The 24,238-nt window shown below is 43.6% G+C and overlaps 1 protein-coding gene across 1 annotated transcript in view; it reads left to right on the top strand.

The window, feature by feature from the left end:
- The window catches only part of malt1 (MALT paracaspase 1), a 128,936-nt gene that overhangs the window by 16,339 nt on the left and 88,359 nt on the right, over positions 1-24,238 (top strand). The window contains exons 3-5 of the mRNA XM_041185806.1: positions 2,487-2,653; positions 6,713-6,837; positions 13,461-13,608. Coding sequence (XP_041041740.1) covers positions 2,487-2,653; positions 6,713-6,837; positions 13,461-13,608 — 440 coding nt within the window. The remainder of the gene's footprint in view (positions 1-2,486; positions 2,654-6,712; positions 6,838-13,460; positions 13,609-24,238) is intronic.

Below are 24,238 nucleotides of genomic sequence, written 5' to 3'. Positions count from 1 at the left end.
GAAGGCACCTCACCACCACCTTCTCAAGGGCAAATAGGGATGGGTAATAAATGCTGGCCCAGCCAGCGAAGCCCACATCCTGCTGATGAATAAAAAAAATTAACAGCACCGTGGGTTACCTATACTACAAGGACAACAGTGGTTCAAAGTGGTTCAAGGAGGTGGCTCAATATCAACTTCTCAAGTTGAATTAAGGATGGGTAATTGGCTGGCCCAGCCAATGATGCCCATATCCCACGAATGAGTAAAATATATAGCTAAAACTCACGGTGGTATAATTTTCTTGTGTATAAACATTAAAAAAAAAGCTGTTAATAAAATGTCATTATGAAACAATGAGAGTCAAGTAAAGAATTTTGATTTGAATGGGAGTGATTCTGTGAGCTTCTCCCAGGGAGTGCTGGTCACAGGTTGGGCTACAATACCATAGCTCCAAATCCCTAATTTCTGCTCACTTTGAGCATGCTTCAAAGCTGGAGCACTGACTTTACGTTGGAATGACTACTGTTAGGGACAGTTATTCAGAATTAAAAGATTAAATGATTAAATACTGCCAAGCGATCTTTCAGCCAAAGGCTTAAACAGTACAATTTTTTTAATGCAAGTAAACCAGGAACCGACTGTGCCTGGATGAAAGTAATTAGTTAGAGGGAAAAAAACTAACTACAGTTAAGAAAAGTGAAGAAGTCAGTGCAGGAGTGTATATGCAGCAGAAGTAGACTTGGTCTAGACTCAGGAAAACCACTCATCTGCCTGTCTTTCACACAAAAAAATAGCACAGTCCTGTGGTGTAACTGTCATCTAACTACCATCATCTAACTTATACGCTCAATGTGATCTCACCAGCCATCTTAGTTGGAATGTCTTTCAATGTTCAGGAATAGAATAGGTTATTTTTATTTTTGATTGTACCCTGGAAGATCATAACTGGGCAAATACTATAGCAGTCAGTCCATATTAGAGGCAGCAACATATTGAATTGTATGAGAGTTGTCTTAATGGAAGGCCAGTGGGAAAATTATACACTGCTTTAGATACTGTGTAAGTTGTGATAAGTCGGGAAATCTTGGTCTGCATATCAATTCCGTGTTTTTTGAAGTATCTGATGTTAAAGTTCAAATTGTCTTCCCTTATGGTTTAAAATGAAGGATGAGAGATCAGCATTGATTGAGCTGGAAATAATGACCAAGGGGATTTGTTCTAAATGCAAAAATGCTACATTTTAAGACATGAGTAGCTATTTTGAGATTTGGAAATATGTGTCATAAATTTCTCATCAGAACAGAGAAGATTAATAGAGATGTATAAAATTATGAAAAGATAGGAACAAACTGATCCAGTGATCAAGGCATATAGATATTTAAGAGCAAAGGAATTAGGACAGAGAACAGGAGAACCATTTTTATACAGAGGGATTTGAGACTGTGGAATACACTACCAGAATCGATTGTTGCCGCAGTGACCATGTCTATGTTGAAGAAAGCTTAGATTGCTTTTTGAAGGAAATGGGAATGAAGGGAGAAGGGAAATGGAAACGGGGAGTAAATGGGATTGGACTACTGTTAATGGGGAGAATAAACACCAGTGTGGACTAATTTTACTGAATGGCTTATTTTTGTGTTGTAACATTTATGTAATTTACTGTAATTACCCGTCTGCAATATTCTCTTCCTATTGTATCTTTGGCCAGGGGTGTTTGATATCTGTAATATTTACTTCTGGTAAAAGATTCAAACTCAATGGGTGAACTGGGAATGTAACTACAACATTGTATCTAGGAAATGTTTTTATCCAAATGTACTGTTCCTTATCATATTTGAAGAATTCTGGACTAATTCAGTTCTATTTTTAAGCTTGTGTGCTGTTTCGAAATGTAGCTATATCTTTTGACTTCGATATATTATATAACTAGTAAATACATTTTTGATCTGCAGACTTGTTATTTTCCACATCAGATAACCAGGTGATCTACAATGAGTGATCTTTTGAGGTGGGAGGTTAATTCTATGGCGTGATATGCTAACATGTGAGGTACGCATAAGAACATGGATTTTGTTTCGGATAAGTCTTCATCAGCTGATGGAAAACTGTCTTCCAACCATGGGTACAAGTGTTGGGAGAGAGGCTGAATTGTAACTGAACTCTCTCTGCTACAGTACTTGGGGCAACAGCATGAACTTAAAATGATGGTTTACACAAGAAGGCCATTTGGCCCAACAATTCAGCATGTCTTTGGTTTGAGCCCTATGGTACCTGCTTTTTACCATATCCATTAATCCATTGTTCTTTTAAAGAAACAATGTTTTTGCCTCTTGAACACATTTATACTTAATTACTTCAAAGCCACACAGGTTTTGCCCAGCTTCCCTCCTTGCTTCTAAATGAGTACTTTTTGTTATTTAAACACTTTGCAACGATTAACAACTTATTGGATCCACTTTCTTAGTGATCCAATGATCTCAAATATATCATTTTTTTTCTTACAGCTCAGAGGACCTAGATAAATGTTCGCTGAAGGTACTGGATCTAGAAGGAAGCCCCAGCCGAAGTTTGCTTCATGTGATGGGTAACCGGGGCGTGACTGTGAAAGACCTGTTGGAGTTCCTTCAAGCTTTGGGACAGACTGAAGCCTTTCAGCTTCTGAGATCCTCAGGTTAGTTTGAAAAACCTTTTCAATTGTATGTTTACTGTGTATACATTTGCTCTTTTTTATAATAGACCCAATGGTCCTGTATTCAGGCTCTTCGATTGACAGGAAGAGGGTAACGGTGAGTTGAAATGGCACTGCACCACTCACTGCCTCGTTTCCATACGTGATATGCCTGCTACAATTTCCGACCTATGAGAAAAATGGGAAGCCAGACCATTTACCTGTTTCGGGCAGGAGGGTACATTTAATATGCAAATCTAGTTCCTACCCAAGTTGAGGAACCCAGTGCTATTTAAGATATCAGTTGGTGGATGGTGCACCTCACAGGCTCAGTACATTGGTACTAAGTATTGATTGGCTTAACCAACCATCCTTAGAGGGAGAGCTGAAGCCACTTAAAGAAATAGCACAGGGTAGGTTTTTTAATGGGAAGTATTCTAGTCCATTGCTGCCCCTTTAAATTATAGGCCTGGATTTTAGCTTGGGGGTATGTTCCATGCGGGAATTTTGGTTTGAGGTTGGGAAATGCAGAAGTACTGGTTTCATGAATGTTCAGCAGTTTTTGACTGCAGAATGTCTTTAAAAATGTTGCTGTAGTTTTCCCGGTCACAGCCAGCCGGATTGACAGGGTGGAGGGTTAACAGGTGGGAAATGTGACAGAACCAGCTCACGGTCAAGCTGGTCTGAGAACAGGTAGGCTGAGTAGTGGGTTGGGAGAGATCATGGGAGGGCTCTGATTGGCGGGGAGGGTGTATGCAGATGGTGGTTGGAATGTAATGGTGATTGTGGGTGGGTTGCGGGGGATAGTCCTGATCGGTGTAGGAGGTTCTGATGCTGTTTGAAGGGGGAGATTTAATGGTGATCGGTGGTGGCTGGTGGGAGGGTTGATGGAAGGGGAACTGATGGTGGTCATAAGGGCATTACTGATGCTGGTTGGTCAGGTGAGAGAGCAGTTGCTGGTCAGGGTAGGGCGGTCCAGTTTACCAGTTTTGGTGGGGGAGGGGCAGGTGGTTGGGTCTGGTTGGGTGGGGGGAGAGCAAATGGTGGCTGGCTTCTCTGATGATTGCTGAGGGGATCAGAGATGGTGTTTACTGTGGTTGTGGGGGGAGCACAAATTGCTGGGAGGGACCAGGGCTTGGTTACTGGGTAATTTGTTATGCTTAGAGTTCAAGCAGACTCCTTTTATGCTGGAGCAAGGACCTTATCCTGCAGTATGAGAGTTTCAAAATTTTAAAGTGGACACAAAAGCTTGTAAAGTGTGTGGAACTGTCAGGCTTTTTTTAATTTTTAAAGGGTAGGGGATTTAAATAACTTTAAATAATGATTTAAATAACTCTGTCTGATGGTTGCAAAAAATTTGGTGCTTTGAGTTTCAATAGCTATTTGATATAACCCTAAGTACTATCATTCTATCATCATTACTGTTTGACTGCTTCCACAACCTATTGTTATCACAGTGGAGGGGGAGGGGGGGAAGGTGGTAAGTTCATAGTCTGACTGACAGATCCAATAGGTTATTAAAGGATTACCTGTTTTTGACTTCCAATGTTTGTTTTTATAAGAGGTTAAGTACTTGAGGGGATTTAAATGTATTGAATGGATTTTCTTGAATGAGTGTTATTTTATATAGTGAAGTTGTAAAATGATATTCAAAAGTTTATTTTATTTCATCTCAGCATGGTTCCTGAAGTCTTCCCATGGTGAGTTGGCATTGAGGGAGTGAGTGCAAAGGCTAGTAGTTGGGGTGCATGGGTTGACATGAACTAGCACAAAGTTGGCATGGAGGCCATGAGGGTCTGTGGGGGTTCCTAAGTTAGCATTAAATTGGCATAGGGGCTATAAGGGACCATGGGGTGGGTGGGGGCAAGGGTTGGCATTGTAAGGGCAAGGATAGTGAGTGGGGATATGGATTGGCATAAGTTGGCATGTATGGACATGAGGAGTAGATGGAGGTGGAATGTGAGGTGAGGCCTTAGGAGTCCTAATATTTAACAGAACAACTGGGACAATGTCCTAGAGAACTGAGGTGGTCTTTTTCACCAGCCCATCTTGGCACTCGGCAGCCCCAATGGCTGCCTCCAATCTGCGACAGGAGTGGCGGGTCCCACTCTATCCTGTACCTGGCCCCCAGAATGAAGATGCCACCATTCCGGGCACTTTTTCCCGAGGTGGGTGTGGCGAGACGGGAGATTTCCTAAGTCTGCACACCTGGTTTAGGAGTGAAAAAAAATCACACACATAATTTTTAAAATTATGTTTGTTTAATGGCCTTATTAACCAGCATCATTACGTTTACGCCTGAATTTTTGCTCCTGAGTCGGAAACACAGAGCTGGGAAAATGACCAATTCTGCAAACCTGACTTGGGAGAAAGTGACTTGGATGGTCTGATTTCCATTCTGATGGGGTGGGTGCTAACAGGAGTCAAGTCCGCTGACCCAGAACCAGTGTTGAGGCAGCCACATGAGCTGCCGAATGCCGAGGACCCATGCTGAGATTATATTAAAATAAACTAATAAGTATCTATTGATGACCACTGTTTAAAAAAACACTCTAATAAAAATCCATTCACTACATTTAAATTCCTTCAACTACTTAATCCCTTATAAAACCAAGCATTTGTATTCATAGCCCCACATCAAAGACATTATAATTGTTTGGAGCTTCAATCAAACTGTAAATTGACAGGCACCCCACTGTGATAATGATAGGTTTAGGAATCCGTAATGTAGTACAAATTCTATAATGGTAGCCCTCTGGATAATGTCAACAGATAGAGTGAAATAGCAAGCACTGATTTTTTTTAAACTATGGACTTTTTTTAAAATTCAAAGACCAGGAAATTTAAATGGCTTGACAGTTCCAATTAGTTTATCCATTTTTAGCGGACATTCATGTCTAATTTTAACAATCCCAAAGGGCACTTGATCTCTGCCAAAGGGGTCCCTGCCAAAAAAACACCTCACCTCTCTAAAAGGGTTCCCTACCTCTCCAAAGAACTCTGATAAGTTTAGATCTGCCCTTGAAAAGGGTAATGCCAACAAGTCATGTTTTGGACAAGCCGTTAATGAAAATTGCATCTGTACAAAGGCAGCTGCATTTTTACATGAGCAGCTGCCTTTGTGAACCACAGCTGTGCAAACTACAACCCATTCCTGCAAAAATAGTTGGGTGTGGGGCTCGGGAACATGATTTACAGAGTTGGTGCTCTGGCACTATTTTGGATAAGCCAGAGGCCCTCCCTGACCTCTAGAATTCAGGCCTAACTTTTCAAGGAGCATGTGGCTTCCTTATACTTCCAATCTGGCACTTGTCTGCATTGAATGAACCATTTGCCAACCTTGCATCCATGCTGCTGGTTTATTAATTCAGGATCTATGATTTGGACCAATTATGTTGGACAATAAAGGTGGTAAAAACGTTAATTTAAAAAAGACTTTTCTTGGGCAATTAATGCTAATCCATTGAAGTGCTGAGAAAGTAGTGATGGGCCTTCTTGAACAACTAACAAGCTCACTGGATCACTTGAGAGGTCATTAAAAGTCTACCATGTTGTGTGGGCTGAAGTCACACGCAAGCGAGATTGGGTGGGGTTGGTACCGCCATACCGTAATTGTCAGTTATATCTTCCTTGTATGCCAGTATAGCTAGGGTTTAAATAAAACAGAAAATATTGGGAATACTCAAAAGGTCACAGCCTGAAATATTAACTCCTTATTTCTTTTTCCACAGATATTGCCAGACCTACTGAGTATTTTCAGCATTTTGTGTTTCCATTGCAGATTCCCAGAATCCTCAGTATTTTGCTTTTGGATTAGCTAGGATGTTTAAGTTTCCCTAAATTCAACTAACAGAAATAAACCAACAAGAATGATTAAAAAGTGCTCCCACAGGATGAACAATACTGCTTTTGAAATGATTTAAAGTCTTTCCACTTGATTATGGGTTTGTCTCACAATAATGTAAAGAATGTTAGTTTAGGAAGCAGCTCACTTTGTATGATTGGTATGTTAATGCATTTTGAACATCAGTTTTCTTTCGTAATGATGCCTTTATATTTCAGCTTCATTGAAGATTCTCGTTCAGCCAGTTTCCCAAGCAGTACTGGCCGGCCAGGCAGTGAGACTCTATTGCCAAGCAGCAGGATATCCGAATGTTGAATATCAGTGGTTTAAAAAGAACATAGAGGTAATGGATACAAAATAGTATCACGTACCTGATTTTAAATTCATACTTTTTTCAAAAGAGCTGAGCTTAAGAGGTGAGGTGAGAGTGACTGCCCTTGACATCAAGGCATTTAGCAATGAGCAATAAATGCTGGCCCAGCCAGCAAAGCCCACATCCCATGAATTAATGAAAAAAAAGGCAGAATTTGGTTATTTTGGTTGGAGGTCAGATCAACCATCTCAGCCTAGGACATATCTGCAGCAGTTCCTCAGGGTAGTGTCCTAGGCCCAACCATCTTCAGCAATTTCATCAATGACTTGCCCTCCATCATAAAGTCAGAAGTGGGGATGTTTGCTGATGCAATGTTCAGTACCACTTGCAACTCCTCAGATACTGAAGCATGCAGCAAGACCTGGACAAAATTCAGGCTTGGGCTGATAAGTGCAATTAACATTGGTGCCTCACAAGTGCCAGGCAAAAGCTACCTCCTCTTGACATTCAATGGCATTACCATTGCTGAATCCCCCACTGTCAACATCCTGGGAGTTACCATTGGCTAGAAACTGAACTGGACCAGCCATATAAATACTATGGAAACACCAGCAGATCAGAGGCTGGGAATTCTGAGGTGAATAACGCACTTTTTGACTCCCATCTACAAAGTAGAAGTCAAGAGCGTGATGGAACATTCTCTACTTGCTGGGATGAGTATGGCTCAAGAATCTCAACACCACCCAGTCCGCTTGATCAACAATCCATCCACCAACTTAAACATTCATTTCTTCCACCACCGATATATAGTAACAGCAGTGTTTATCATCTACAAGGTGCACTGCAGCAGCTCACCGAGGCTCGTTTGGCAACACCTTCCAAACCCGCGACCACTACTACCTAGAAGGACAAGGGTAGCAGATACATGGGAACACCACCATCTATAAGTTCCCCTCCAAGCCACACACCATCCTGACTTGAAACTACATCACCATTCTTTCACTGTTGCTGGGTCAAAATCCTGAAACTCCCTTCCTAACAGCACTGTGGGTGTACCTACACCACATGGACTGCAGCAGTACAAGAAGGCAGCTCACCACCACCTTCTCAAGTGCAATTAGGAATGGGCAACAAATGCTGGCCTAGCCAGCGACTCCCATGTCCCATGAAAGAATACAAAAAGTTTTCTTCCCTATCCTCCCCTCCTGTTGGTAATTTTCCATCAGGGCCTTATGCTACTTCAACTAGATAGTCACCCCATCAGGGGTCATATTCATCATTAGTAAAGAAATGGAAGGGGTCATCAACAGTGCTATCAAGTGGCACTTGCTGAGCAATAACCTGCTCACTGATGCCCAGTTTAGGTTCTGCCAGGGCCACTCAGCTCCTGACCTCATTACAGCCTTGGTTCAAATATGGACAAAAGGGCTGAACTCCCGAGGTGAGGTGAGAGTGACTGCCCTTGACACCAAGGCCACATTTGACAGAGTGGGGCATCAAGGAGCCCTGGCAAAACTGGAGTCAATGGGAATCAGGGGGATAACTCTCCGCTGGTTGGAGTCATACCTAGCACAAAGGAAGATGGTTGTGGTTGTTTGAGGTCAGTCATCTCAGCTCCAGGATATCACTGCAGGAGTTCCTCAGGGTAGTGTCCTCAGCCCAATCATCTGCAGCTGCTTCATCAATGACCTTCCTTCCATCATAAGGTGGAAGTGGGTATGTTCGCTGATGATTGCACGATGTTCAGCACCATCACGACTCCTCAGATACTGAAGCAGTCCCTGTCCAAATGCAGCAACACATGGACAATACCCAGGCTTGGGCTGACAAGTGGCAAGTAACATTCGTGCCACACAAGTATCAGGCAATGACCATTTCCAACAAGAGAGAATCCAACCATTGCCCCTTGATGTTCAATGGCATTACCATCATTGAATCCCCCCCTATCAACATCCTAGGGGGTTACCATTGACCAGAAACTGAACTCAGCTAGCCATATAAATACTGTGGCTACAAGAGCAGGTAAGAGGCTAGGAATTGTGCAATGAATAACTCGCCTCCTGACTCCCAAAGCCTGTCCATCATCTACAAGGCAAAAGTCAGGAGTGTGATGGAATACTCCCCACTTGCCTGGACGAGTGCAGCTCCCACAACACTCAAGAAGCTTGACACTGTCCAGGACGAAGCAGCCTGCTTGATTGGCACCACACTCACAAACATTTACTCCCTCCACCACCGACGGACAGTAGCAACAGTGTGTACCATCTACGAGATGCACTGCAGGAATTCGCCAAGGCTCCTTAGACTGCACCTTCCAAAACCACGACCACTACCATCTGGAAGGACAAGGGCAGCAGATAGATGGGAACACTACCACCTGGAAGTTCCCCTCCAAGTCATTCACCATCCTGACTTGGAAATATATCACGGTTCCTTCACTGTTGCTGGGTCAAAAGCCTGGAAATCCCTCCCTTACAGCACAGTGGGTGTACCTACTCCACATGGACCTCAGTGGTTCAAGAAGGCAGTTCACCACCACCTTCTCATGGGAACGTAGGGATGGGCAATAAATGCTGGCCTAGCCAGCGAATCCCATATCCCGTGAACGAATAAACAAAAAAAAAGTGACCCTTGATAGACAGCAGGCTGTTCAGCTAGCTACTGGCTGTTACAGATCAACCAGGTACTGCCTTTGCCCAATGTTTGCACTTTCCTGAAAGGGTCACTGGATGGCGATCAGGAGTAGGACTCCAAACTGATTATTTTAAAAAATTCTTCTCTGGTCAGTGGGCTTTGAGGCTAATTGTAACATCCCTTCTGTCACATAACTGAGATCCAATAACTGAGGTATGGAAATTTGAGCTTGCACATTCATTGTCATTTGAAAGCTGCTGAGAAAATGAACTTGAGTTTTCAGTGGTTTTAGTAACTCTTGAAATGACTTCTTGGATTTCCACTGAAGTTTGTCATTGTTTTTATTTCACTGGACCTTGGGTGCATTTGGAAATGACATCTCTTGGGAATGTGTATTTTTCTCTTCACCCATACTTGAACTCAAATTTACAGCTGAGCAATTCAGAATATGGTGATAGATTTTCACTCGTGCCCTGACTATGGATAGGACCAGCACCTAGCACCCCTTTCCTATTTCTACTTAGTTCTGTCGAAGGGTCATGAGGACTCGAAACGTCAACTCTTTTCTTCTCCGCCGATGCTGCCAGACCTGCTGAGTTTTTCCAGGTAATTCTGTTTTTGTTTTGGATTTCCAGCATCTGCAGTTTTTTGTTTTTACCAGCACCTAGATTCCTCAATTTAAAAAAAGCAAATCCATTGTTTCCTAATATAGTGCAGATGAGTTTCTGTTGAAATATGTTCACAGGATCATTTCCTGGTTGTCCAAGGAGAGGCTGTCAGTTCAGTAGTTGTGAATGGAGGGTGAGTTCTTCATAAACTACTCTCTGCAGTGACACACCTACAACAGGAATGTGGTGAAGTGAAGAACTGAACATATAACTTGCTGCAAAATGTTAGGATATATTAGTGCTGTAATGTATGGAGTAGCTAAATTTTAAAAGGAGCTTAAATAAAAACAGAAAATGCCAAAAATACTTAGCAGGTTAAGCAACATCCGTGGAGCGAGAAACGGCGTTAACAGGCTGAATTTTTAATTGGCTGTGGAGGCAGGTAAACAGGGCTGCAATTTCCCAGCACCAGCTGGTATTCTGGTTTGCTGGTATGCCTGCGGTTGGGGGAGTGGCTGCCTGCCTGCAAGTGACTGGTAAGCCAATCAAGATGCTTAAAAAGCCTGTTAGGCAGTTGTGAGATGGGCCACCCTGTGCAGGGACTCCCCCTCCAAAGTAGCAGTCTGGCAACTGTGACCAGTATAAACATTACCTTTCTTAAAAGCTCTTCAGAGGGCACCTCCATCTTGAGGTGCCCTTTCCCTCCTCTATCTACATCAGCAGCTCCCACCTCTGAGGTGGGGCTGTTAATCTGTCAGGGCTGGAGGGCCCAATGATCCTCCAGCTTTGACAGCCCTTCTGCTGTCCTTACTTGGATGGCAAGTCACGTTGAGCCTCAGGTGCCAATGTGATGTGGGGTTGGGACCAGGAAATGTGCCTGACATCAGGGTCCTGACCCCAGAACAAAAACTGAGTTCAATATTTCAGGTCGATGATCTTTTATCAGAACTGGGAAAAGTTAGAAATGTAATAGGTTTGAAGCAAGTGAAAGGGACAAAGGTGCGCAAAAGAACATAGGGGAAAGTCTGTGAGGGGTTGGAAGACAGTAGAGGTCAAAGACCAAAAGATTTCATGTTGCAAAGCCAAAGGGAATGGTAATGGGACAGGTAAAGATACCTAAGCTATGTTTAGAGGAGGTGTGAATGGCAGAATGATGAGCAGTTTCCATGCAAAAGCAAGAGAGTAACGAGAGTTAAACTGAAAGATGAAAAGAAAAGGGAAACAAAATAGAGCAAAGAATATGGTCTGAAATTGTTGAACTCTGTGTTGCTTGAATGTAAGTTCGAGGAGCAGCGCCTCATCTTTTGATTAGATACCTTACAGCCTTCCAGGCTTAACAATGGAGTTTACTGGTTTTAACACCTTGCCTCTAATCCCAGTTTTACTGCCATTTTTCCTTCTGCTCTGTGCTGAATTTCATTGTTTGTCTGCCCTTAAGCCTTTGTTCTCTCTCAGGTTGCCCCTAGTAGGGCAAATTCAGAGCTCTCCAAATCCATGGAGTTGGATTAATTTAGAATCTGCAAAAGAAAGTCTGAAGCAGATACCTGTTTATCATTCACAACAAAAACAAAAATACCTGGAAAAACTCAGCAGGTCTGGCAGCATCTGTGGAGAGGAGCACAGTTAACATTTCGAGTCCGAATGACCCTTCAACAGAACTAAGTAAAAATAGAAGAGAGGTGAAATATAAGCTGGTTTAAGACGGGGTGGGACAAGTAGAGCTGGATGGAGGGCCAGTGATAGGTGGAGATAACCAAAAGATGTCACAGACAAAAGGACAAAGAGGTGTTGAAGGTGGTGATATTATCTAAGGAATGTGCTAATTAAGGGTAGAAAGCAGGACAAGCAAGGTACAGATAGCCCTAGTGGGAGTGGGGTGGGGTGAAGTGATGGAATCGAAAAAGGTTAAAAGGTAGAGATAAAACAATGGATGGAAATACATTTAAAAATAATGGAAGTAGGTGGGAAAAGAAAAATCTATATAAATTATTGGAAAAAAGGGCGGGGGGGGGGGGAAATCAGAAAGGGGGTGGGGATGGAGGAGAGAGTTCATGATCTAACATTGTTGAACTCAAAATTCAGTCCGGAAGGCTGTAAAGTGGCTAGTCGGAAGATGAGGTGCTGTTCCTCCAGTTTGCGTTGAGCTTCACTGGAACAATGCAGCAAGCCAAGGATGGACATGTGGGCATGAGAGCAGGGTGGAGTGTTGAAATGGCAAGCGACAGGGAGGTCTGGGTAATGCTTGCGGACAGACCGAAGGTGTTCTGCAGAGCAGTCACCCAGTCTGCGTTTGGCCTCTCCAATGTAGAGGAAACCAAATTGGGAGCAACGAATGCAGTAGACTAAATTGAGGGAATGCAAGTGAAAGGAGTGTTTGGGCCCTTGGACGGTGAGGAGAGGGGAAGTAAAGGGGCAGGTGTTGCAGCTTGCCACCGGTGGAGGGTAGGGGGGGGTGAAAAGATGTGTTTGGTGGTGGCATCATGCTGGAGTGGGCGGAAATGGCGGAGGATGATTCTTTGAATGCGGAGGCTGGTAGGGTGATAAGTGAGGACAAGTGGGACCCTATCATGTTTTTGGGAGGGAGAAGAAGGTGTGAGGGCGGATGCGCGGGAGATGGGCCAGACACGGGTGAGGGCCCTGTCAACCCCCATGGGTGGAAAACCTCGGTTAAGGAAGAAGGAGGACATGTCAGAGGAACTGTTTTTGAAAGTGGCATCATCAGAACAGATGCGACTGAAGCGAAGGAACTGAGAGAATGGGATGGAGTCCTTACAGGAAGCGGGGTGTGAGGAGCTGTTTATCATTCCTCTGCCTCAGCAAGTCAGGCAGCATCTGTAGAGAGGGCAACAGAGTTGATGTTTCAGGTTGATGACATTTTGTCAGGTCAGTGGCCTGAGAGATTGGGTGGAATTTAAGCAGCTTAGCCCCTGCCAGGACAGCAAGGTCGAGAATCCGAATGGTGAGGGAGTGGACTTTGCCAGAACCAAGGCATTAGCATCGCACCTCCAGGTTGCCCAACGAATCAGGGAGGGTGGGAGGGAGGAATTTCTCTATGAATTAGACCACTGACACTACCTTGTGGTTCTCCTCTGCACTGCCTCCAGTGTTGAATGTCACATTGCAATGTAAAGATTCCTCCACATACACCTGGCACGATAGATCCTCACCCGTCCCACTATGTGCCCAGAAGAATATATAACATGAAGTAAATAAAACAATGCAGAAACTTGCAAACAACTTAACTAGTAGAGAATGAGAAATGAGTCAATGGACAGTCACAGAAGAAATATACACCTGCACTTTGTCCCCATTAGCAGTGCCATGAGAGACAATTCATTATCTATAAAAATGGATAGACATTTTTGGAATTGGGCATGCATTTCATTTTTTTTCCTGTTTGTTGACATTTAGGTTCCAAATGGCAATGCCCCGGAGCTTGTGATTAATCCAGTCACTATAAATGATACTGGGTGGTACATTTGCAGAGTGAACAGTGGCTGCTCTTCTGAATTTAGCCTCTGGGTGCAACTGGAAGTTTATAATTTCAGTGCTGCCTACGGTAAGTTGCAACCTGTTTTGAAAATATGCTCTGTAACATATTCTGTACCCTACAGTTGAAAAAAAAATTGGTTCATTCCGAATATGATTTGTGGTGGATATTCTATGCTGTACATTGATAATGGGAACGAGCCAGAGGTTCTTTTGCCGATTCAATTTGTATGTGTAGTGCCCTGCATGGAAATAAGACATACTGACCAGGAAAGTCTCAGTTTGTGTAGAGGTAACTAATGTTAGCTAGGGTAGTAGTCCACTGAGGTGAAAAAAATAATTCAGCCAGGATTCAGTGCTACCTAATTTCTTCACTGGAAACTGTATGCTCATGTACATTGACTGAATAAAAGAACAGATTTGGCTATGCTGCCTAAGAGGGATGAATGTTCACAGTCCCATGTCGACAATGAGGAATGATCACAATGGAGAGGTACCAGCAGGCTGCCAGGCTGCCAAAATTATACCCCAGCATGAGTCAAACTGTTGCTATACTATGGATTTTAAACAACAGTCATTACATAATCGAGCAATAATATGCTCTTATTTCCTTTCCCTGAATTCTGTAAAGCCACTCAGAACAAACTGGATACCTGACCCTGTGTTAAAAAGCTTTATAAGTACTCATTCTAATGGAAATGCAATTCATGGTCTTATAATGGTTAATTTCAAATCAAGTAATTCAATTAAGAATCAGTGGCTCGTAACTTTGAAAATAGTTGACTTAGAAAATGATACACCTGTACTGTCATCAGGACCTCAGTAAAATTAATGTTTGCATGTGCATGTAAAGTGTGAAAATTACTGAGCAGTGTAATTATTGCTTTTGCACTTCCAAATATGGGTTAGAGAGAACAAGTTGAGCTGTATTTGCCAAGACCGATGTCCAGCTGATTGAAGGCCTGTTGCTCCTGGTGATGAGAGAAATCTGAGGTGATACACTTGTTGTGCCACTTATTTATTAGAATGGACATCAAAAAGTGCTGGCCTGATATGGTACCAACCGACCGCCAGGACAAAGCTCTAAAACTATCTTCTCTCTACCACTATCAGCTAAACAAGACAAATTCTCTTTTGGATCTGAACCCACTAGTCCCTTTTCATCCTCTCTTCTAATTTGTTTATCCATTTTTGCAATTTAAGTCAAAACCTGCATTATCTGCTTCAGAACACTGAATCTGACATTAAACCACCAGTTTCAACGTTTCATAGTGTACTTGAAGAATATCGAGGAAACTTTTAATGTAAATCAAAAAGTGCTGGCCTGATATGGTACCAACTGACTGCCAGGACAAAGCTCTAAAACTATCTTCTCTCGACCACTATCAGGATCAGCAATTGCAAACATAGGCAAAGTAACCTCCTGCTGATTACCACCTACTGCCCTCACGCCACTCCACCCGTATAGCCAATGAATCAGCAGTCCTCCATGTTGAATAGCACTGAGGGTGGAAAGGGCGCAGAATGTACTCTGGGTGGGGAACTTCAATGTCCGTCACCAGGAGTAGCTCAGTAGCACCACTACTGATCAAGCTGGCCGAGTCCTAAAGGGCATAGCTGCTAGACTGGCTCTGTGACAGGTGGTGAGGGAGTCAACAAGAGGGAAAAATATACTTGACTTCATCCTCACCAACCTGCCTGCCGCAGGTGCATCTGTCCATGACAGTATTGGTAGGAGTGACCACCATGCAGTCCTTGTGGAGAAAAGTCCCATTTTCACATTTAATGGGGAGGCTATGGCAAAGTGGTATTGTCACTGGACTAGTAATCCAGAGACCCAGGGTAATGCTCTGGGGGCACGGGTTTAAATCCCACCTTGGCAGATGGTGGAATTTGAACTCAGTAAAAATTTGACATTAAAAGTCTAATGATGACCATGAAACCATTGTCGATTGCTTAAACATCTGGCCATCACTAATGTCCTTTGCTAATCTGCCATCCTTACCTGGTCTGGTCTGGCCTGCATGTGACTCTGAAATGGCCTAACAAGCCATTCAGTTGTACCAAACTACTACAAAATCTCAAAAAAGGAATGAAACTGGATGGACCAACCAGCATCAGCCTAAGAACCGGAAATGACAACAGCAAACTCAGCCCTATGGGCCCTGCAAAGTCCTCCTTACTAACATCTGGAGGCTAGTGCCAAAGTTGGGAGAGTTGTCTCACAGACTAGTCAATCCCCTCAGAATCATGTCTTACAGATAATGTCCCAGACACCACTATCACTAGCCCTGGGCGTGTCCTGTCCTGTCCTGTCCCACCTGCAGGACAGACCCAGCAGAGGTGGGTCTGCACAGACCTGCACAGTCGTTGTGGAGCCTAAGATCCCCCTTCACATGTGAGGATACCCTCCATTGTGTTGTGTGGCACTACCACTGTGCTAAATGGGATAGCTTTCGAACAGATGTAGCAACTCAAGACTGGACATCCATTGCAGGCAATGAAGAGTGCAGGAGGGCATGACAGGAGCAACAACAGGCATACCTAAAAATGAGGTGTCAACCTGGTGACGCTATAACAGAGGACTACTTGTGTGCCAAACAGCATAAGCAGCAAGTGATAGACAGGGCTAGCGATCCCACAACCAACGAATCAGATCTAAGCTCTGCAGTCCAACCACATCTCGTCGTGAATGGGTGATGGACAATTAAACAACTAACTGGAGGAGGAAGCTCCACATACATTCCCATCCTCAATGATGGGGGAGCCCAGCACATCAGTGCAAAGATGAAGCTGAAGCATTTGCTACAATCTTCAGCCAGAAGTGCTGAGTGGATGATCCATCTCGGCCTCCTCCAGAGGACCCCAGCATCACAGTTGCCAGTCTTCAACCAATTTGATTCACTCCACATGATGTCAAGAAATGGCTGAAGGCACCGAATAGTGCAAAGGCTATGGGCCTTACCGCCAAATCAGTCTACTCTCGATCATCAGTAAAGTAATGGAAGGGGTCATCAACAGTGCTATCAAGTGGCACTTGCTAGCCAGGGCCACTCGGCTCCTGACCTCATTACAGTCTTGGTTCGAACATGGACAAAAGAGCTGAACTCCCGAGGTGAAGGGAGAGTGACTGCCCTTGACATCAAGGCAGCATTTGAGCAAATGTGGCATCAAAGAGCCCTGGCGTAACTGGATTCAGTGGGAATCGGGGGAAAACTCTCTACTGGTTGCAGTCATACCTAGCACAAAGAAAGATGGTTGTGATTGTTGGAGGTCAGTCACCTCAGTTGCAGGACATAATCCAGGAGTTCTTCAGGGTAGTGTCCCAGGCCCAACCATCTTCAGCTGCTTCATCAATGACCTTCCTTCCATCATAAGGTCAGAAGTGGGGATGTTCGCTGATGATTGCGCAATGTTCAGCACCATTTGCGACTCCTCAGATACTGAAGCAGTCCCTGTCCAAATGCAGCAACACGTGGACAATACCCAGGCTTGGACTGACAGGTGGCAAGTAACATTTGCACCACCAAAGTGCCAGGCAATGACCATCTCCAACAAGAGAGAATCTAACCATCACCCTTTGACATTCAATGGCATTACCATCGCTGAATCCCCCACTATCAACATCCTGGGGGTTACCATTGACCAGAAACTGAACTGGACTAGCCATATAAGTACCGTGGCTACAAGAGCAGGTCAGGGGCTGGCAACCCTGTGGCGTGTTACTCACCTCCTGACTCCCCAAAGCCTGTCCACCATCTACAAGGCACAAATCAGGAATGTGATGAAATACTCTTCACCTCCATGGATGAGTGCAGCTCCAGCAACACTCAAGAAGCTTGACACCATCCAGGACAAAGCAGCTAGCTTAATTGGCATCCCATCCACAAACATTCACCCCCTCTGCCACTGACGAATAGTGGCAGCAATATGTACCATCTATAAGATGCCTCCTTAGGCAGCACGTTTCAATCACAGGATGGCTACCATCTAGAAGGACAAGGGCAGCAGATACGTGGGAACCCCATCATCTGGAAGTTGTCCTCCAAGTCACTCACCATCGTGACTTGGAAATATATCACCATTCCTTCACTGTCACTGGGTCAAAATCGTGGAACTTCCTCCCTAACAGCACTGTGGATGTACCTACACCACATGGTCTGCAGCGGTTCAAGAAGGCAGCTCACTACCACCTTCTCAAGGGCAATTAGAGTGGGCAATAAATGAGAAAAATAAATCTCCAGTACATATTGAAATTAATTTTGTTGTGAGGTGAATATGCAAAGTACTTCGCAGTAATGCAATAATTCAGGTGTTAAAATCAAAAACTGCTTTTATTTTGTGCCTGTCTGGCTCAATTTCTGCACTAACTGATGATCCAGAACATTAGGCCCAGGACCAGGGTCTGCACAGGCAATTCAGGCTGACCCTTCAGTACTGTACTGAGGGAGACACTCTGTTTTCCAAATGACAGATTAAATCTGCTTGTTCAGCTGTACAAAGTGTCCCTGATATTTAAGGGGAGTTGGGGAGAGTGCGGGGACACATGTTTGCAGAGGGGAACCTCAGAAATGCCTGGAACGCAGCTATTCTGGTGAATTTAATGCCAGGAGGATCTCATCTTTTCCTTTTCAAAACAAGACTCACTTTTCCTCCCTGAGCGGCTGGCCAGATTGAAAGGCTGGCCAGCTTCTGGGAGGAAAATCGAAAAGTGGAAAGCCTTAGCTGGGATACCAATAGGGAGGGAAAGGTCTGGGGGAGATCAGATTAGGGCAGAAGGTTTTCTTGAGAGGGCAGGCGAAGAAATGCTGGTCCTCTTGGCCCACAAACACTTACCTTCTGGAGTTGGCAGTCTCCACCTCTCTTTAGCTGCCATGTTGGCTGGGTTAAATTTAAATGGCTGCCAAAATTGGAGGAACAGTCTCGTTTAAATATTATGATACAGACTTGCCTCTCCAGAGCAGCTTATTTGGATGTCCAATACCCCTCACAGTTACAGAAAACAGGCACTTTCACTTCAGATTGAGGTCTGACTCCCAGGGTGCAGCTTGAGAAGGGCTTTTTTTGGGGGTTTCGCCCACAATAAATGGAATGCAAGAGGTGGGTTAAAAGGGAGGGACCTTAGGAGCCGAAAACCAAGACTTTTCTGTAATTTGGAGAAAATTGTCGGAGTTTACTGAAAAACCCAGACTCTCCTGGCCAAACCAGGACGTCTGGTCACTTTAATTTTCCAGGTACCAAACAAGATCCTAGTCCACCAATATGGGGGCAGGAAGTGAACATTCAGGAAGGGCCAGAAGTGCGGCAACCACCATATTGTTAAAGGTCAAAAAAATCTGGCATGAAGGCTTAGGTCCTTGGCCTTTGCAATTAAGTGGCTAATGCCTGTCTGTGCCAGCCGTCCCTGCAGGACTGACTCCCTCATAGGCAGTTGATGCTGACGTTGCTGCATTCAGGATAAACACGCCTATTTGCGGTCTAACCACAGTTATTAAAAGTGCCACCTGTTAGTTTGAAATCAACAAGGTGAAGTTTTTTTTTAAATGTACTTCCCTGAATGTGTAGCTGGGAGGGGTAGGAGCAGGAGTGCATGCCACCACCTCCCACCTCCACACCACCCCCCCCAAAAAAAAGATAGATGGGCATGCTCAATTTCCTAAGCAGAGTATCATTAGGCTGTTCATCTATGAATGGCATGACAGTTTATCCTGTCCTTATCCGGTTGGTGTGTGAATAATATACACAGGAACACCGGCTCTCCCCACTTTCCCTAGTCTAGGATCGCAGAGACCAACTGTTGCCAACTGTAATTGCTACTCCAGTTCTTCAGTGGCTCATCCATTCTGATTTGAAACCTTCTTGTTAGAAAACTGTCATTGAATGGATAGCTGTTACATTTTTTTACATCAATCATTCACTCCCTCCACCACCAACGCACAGTGGCAGCAGTGTGTACCATCTACAAGATGCACTGCAGGAATTCACTAAGGAGGAACTCACTAAGGCGCCTTAGACAACACCTTCCAAATTCAGGACAGCTACCATCTAGAAGGACAAGGGCAACAGACACATGGGAACACCACCAAGGGGAAGTTCCCCTCCAAGTTACTCACCACCCTGGCTTGGAAATATATCGCTGTTCCTTCACTGTCACTGGGTCAAAATCCTGGAACTCCATCCTTAACAGCACTGTGGGTGTGCCTACGCCACATGGGCTGCAGTGGTTCAAGAAGGCAGCTCACTACCACCTGCTCAAGGGCAATTAGGGATTGGCAATAAATGCTGGCCTAGCCAGTGATGCCCACATCCCATGAATGAATATAAAAAAAATACACATATTGCAAACATAGCATGTTCCTCCTGCCCAAGGTAATGCCGACATTTCAGTTCCTGGAAAATATTTTGCTATCTGATTTAATGGGATACTTTGCCAAAGCCTTATTTTTGAAATTAGATTGGATTATAGCATGTATTTCACCTTCATAGGAACAGACATAATTAGTTGGACCAGGAAGTCCTAAGACAGATGACTATCAAGAGGCAAAACTTCCAAAAAAATAATGACCTGTGGGAACTTCATGATTTTCTTAGATAAATCTCCACTCAAGTAAATGTTCCTGGGACATGTATGACTCCAGCTTAGTGGGTTGTATGTAAACATGATTTTTCCATGACCTTAACAACACAGGGCCTATTGTCTTTCATAAACATGTACCTATATTCTTCAAATCAATTTGAAAGCAAATTTTACTACATTTTCTACACCTAGCAAATTTCCTCTTGCTGACCACCCCACCCGCCCTCCCCCCTCCACCACCACCCCGACCCCACCCACTTCCAGGATGCAGTATTATCGGTGGCAATGGCTAATTGTTACCTTGCTCAACTGTCTGTTCTTACATTTTGGTAGACCATTTGGTCATGGTTTATCATCACAGCAGAACCCAATCCTGTTCATCCCTGACATAGACAAGTTTGCGATTCCAGCCAGGGTTGTTTCTTGACTAACCTTGACCCTTTTCCCTCTAATTGCTGAAGGCTTTAAGGTCAATTGCCATGCTTCGCTGCTGTCGAGCTGCAGTTAATTAACCTAACGTAGACCAGGGATTGAAATTTCAGCTTTTCTGATCTATACGGTCCAATACTACTCCTTGCAATACGTTCACTCACCAAGTCTTCAAGATCTAGTATTTTAGTGACTTAATCAGCATGGTGTTGCCTACTTTTGCTTAGAACTAACTTTACATCTGAAACTGCATAAAAAATGTCTTCCACTCTCTATGCATCTTAAGGCTGGTTAATTTTCTACTTAACTTCTAGTTTTACAATCATAACTGAAGTTAAATAGCTTGCTTTAATCAGTATTTTCTATGGGTTTTAGAAACTTAAAGCATTTGAATATTTTCCCTCAATATTGTCCTCTTTTAGAAAATAAGTTCTGTGTCCCAGAATTATCTGTCTCCTTCCCCAATGCCCCACCCCAACACAACAATCCCTTTTGAAGATACAATGTCCAAAACAGTGTGTTGTTCTCAATGTGTCTTCAGCCATGAGTTACATAGGGTTAAAAGGACCTGCTTTAATTTGTAATTAAACACTCATAATATCTCTTTCAGCATTCTGTTAGGCGGTTTGAGAGGTGGAAGAGTTTAGCAAGGGAACTCCGTAAAGCAGTACCTATCCAGCTGAATGCACAGCCACCAATTGTGGGGTGCACAAGAGGCCAAAGTCAGAGGAGCAAAGAGAGTGGGTTGTAAGATGCAAACTTCCAGGGATAGGAAAGGCAGTGCCACAGATGGATTTAAATATGAGGATGACCACTTTAAATTTGAGGCCAATGTAGGTCACTGAGAGCTGGATTGGCAGGTAAGTGGGATTTGGTGCAGGATAGAACATGGGCAGCAAATCTTTGAATGAGCTGAAGTTTACAGAGGGTGGAGGATGTGAGGCTGACAGGAGAACATTGGAAGTGAAAAAGGTATGGATAAGGATTTCAGTGACCAATGGACTGAGACAGGGGCTGAGTTGGCCAGTGTTATGAACATGGTTTTCTGGTGGCGAGAATAAGTCTGAAGCTATCTTGAGGTCAAACAGAATGCCAAAATTGCATATCACGTGGTTCAGACCACGATGCTGGCCTTTGAGGGCAATAGAGACTGTGACTTTGGGTGTGGACTTTATGCTGGGGTTTGAAAATTATGGTTTTGCTTACTAATCACCATTTTACTTATTCTATTCTAAACACTATTCACTTGCACACAAATGCATTCCCAAACCTGCAACACACATACATGCATGCAAATACACCAAAATCAATCCTAATTGTTCACATTCCTAACCCTGTGTTTTCATAGGTGCACACATTGCTAACCTTATATTCATATGCATGTGTAACATTTTCCCCTCACCCCAATTTCTCTTGTAGAATCATGGAACAGTACAGCTCAGAAGGGGGCCATTCAGGCCATCAAGTCTATGCTGGCTCTTTTGAATAGCAATCTAGATAATCGCATTGAACTTCTCTTTCTCCATCACCCTGCAATCATTTTCCTCTTCAAGTATTTATCCAATTTCTTTTGAATCTACTCCTACTGAATCTGTATCACTCACCCTATCAGGCAATCCATATCAAATCCTAACCATGTGTTCCATTTAAAAAAAAAAGTTTTGCCTTATGTTGCCTTGCTTTTTTTTCAGCATTTCCTTTGCCAATCATGTTAAATCTGTGCCCTCTCATTATCAACCCTTCAGCCATTGGTAGCAGTTTCTCATTAGTTACTCTATCTAAACCCATCACGATTTTAAACACCTCGATCTTAGCCTTGTCTGTTCTAAGGAGAACAACCTCAGCTTCTCCAGTTTATCTACATAATTCATCCCTGGAACCATCCCAGTGAATTTCCTCTGTGTCCACTCCACAGTCTTCATGTCTTTTCTAAAATGTGGTGCCCAGAATTGGACACAAGGGGAGGAATCTTAGTTTTTGCACAAATGGGAGGGTAATTTTTAGGTCAGGAGCCCAGACACACAAGTCGAGGGTCTTCCACGTGAAGTTATCTAATTAGAAACCTGCCTCCAGGATTGCTGTTCAATTAGTAATGTTGGGCAGATTGACGAGTCGTGATCACGACTGAGCACCAAGGATTTAAAGGGCCACTGGCAACCTTCATTCTGGCTGCATTGAGATCTGTCTGTGGTGACATGGAGGAGCTACTCCTGAAGAAAATTAAATTGAGTTGTGAGAAGTCTCCTGCAGGAAGTGCCAGTAATTTCCTTATCAAGGCTCCTATCATTAATATCAGCCTCAATGACCTGCTGTTGTCATTGCAAGCCCTGACCTCAGGCTTGCCATTTTCCCACAGTAGCAGGCCTCAATGACTTCTGCTCTATACTTGCCTCCTCAAAGCTGCCTTGTTCCAGAAACTGCATGTGACCCATCTGCTGTTGCCAAACAGCTGTTGCAGGTGCAAAGTTTTTCTCAAACTCCTCCTTAAATACTTTGCCTTCCCGCTATTGCCTTCCCGCTATTGCCCCGCAATTTACTGTAGGAAAGATGGAAGGAAGCGGGCAGATGTTGGGATATAGTTTTCATGATTCCAGGTACCCCCCTCCCCCACATCCAAACCTGCCCCCAACTGCTTGGGCAAGTTCCTCCCAATTTTCTGGCTGGGGCCAAAATCGTGATTTTATTGTGAGTTAGGATAACTTCTGGCTTTTGTTCTCAATGCTTCAATTTATAAAGCCTAGGATCCCATATGCCTTACTAATTGCTTTGCTAACTTGTCTTGTCATCTTTAAAGATTTGGGCACAAACACTCCAGGCCTCTCTCTTTTTGTACCCCCTTTAAAATTGTACCATTTGCATTTCTTGTCCCTCTTAATTCTTTTTATCACACTGGAGCACCTCACACCTTTCTGTCTTAAGTTTCATCTGCCATGTGTACCCCTATTCCATCCACTTGCCTATGTCCTCTTGAAGTCAATTACTATCTTCCTCACTGTTTACTGCACGTACAAATTTAATGTCATCTGCAAATTTTGAAATTGTGTCCTTTACTCCTAGGCCCCATTATGTTTGTGCACATTGACAAGCATGCACACGCACACACACACACATACCCAGACCCACACTGCTAGCCCTCTGATCTTACGGCTGTGCACACTTGTGTTAACTATGCTTTCACACTTACAGATAAATTTTGGAAAACGTGGGGATTTTCCTTGTTATCTGTAAATTTTGAGCAATGGTCTGCAAAGGAAATCATAAATAGAAGCATAATTTTTTCTCAAACTATTCATTGCAGGCTATTTTGTGATACTTTATTAATATATCAGTTACACAGATTGACTTCAGGGTGGATTTTGTGATGGTGCCACTTTCCATCAGAAAGATAAGGGTATTTTATCTTAGCATATGGTGCAAAGCTACAAAGAGCCATAGACACGGAAGAAATTCAAATTATAATTCCCCATTTTTTCCATTAAACACAGGAAATGATATGTGAGCATGACTAATACAGTTATGCAAAGGAAAAATCTCTGTCTGACCATCTCTGTTTGAATGTCAGCTGCTTGAGTAATGGTGACAGAAAATGAGATAAAGAACAGGAATTTTTGTGGGCGAGAACAGTGAAGGCTGCAAATACTTCCCTGTAAAACACATTTTGAACAATAAACTTCTTCATTGAGATGATGCATAA

This window comes from Carcharodon carcharias, chromosome 1 (genome assembly GCF_017639515.1).
Source record: "Carcharodon carcharias isolate sCarCar2 chromosome 1, sCarCar2.pri, whole genome shotgun sequence".
Lineage (NCBI taxonomy): Eukaryota > Metazoa > Chordata > Chondrichthyes > Lamniformes > Lamnidae > Carcharodon > Carcharodon carcharias.
Note: the sequence above shows the minus strand (reverse complement) of the source record. Positions and strands in the feature narration are given on the sequence as shown.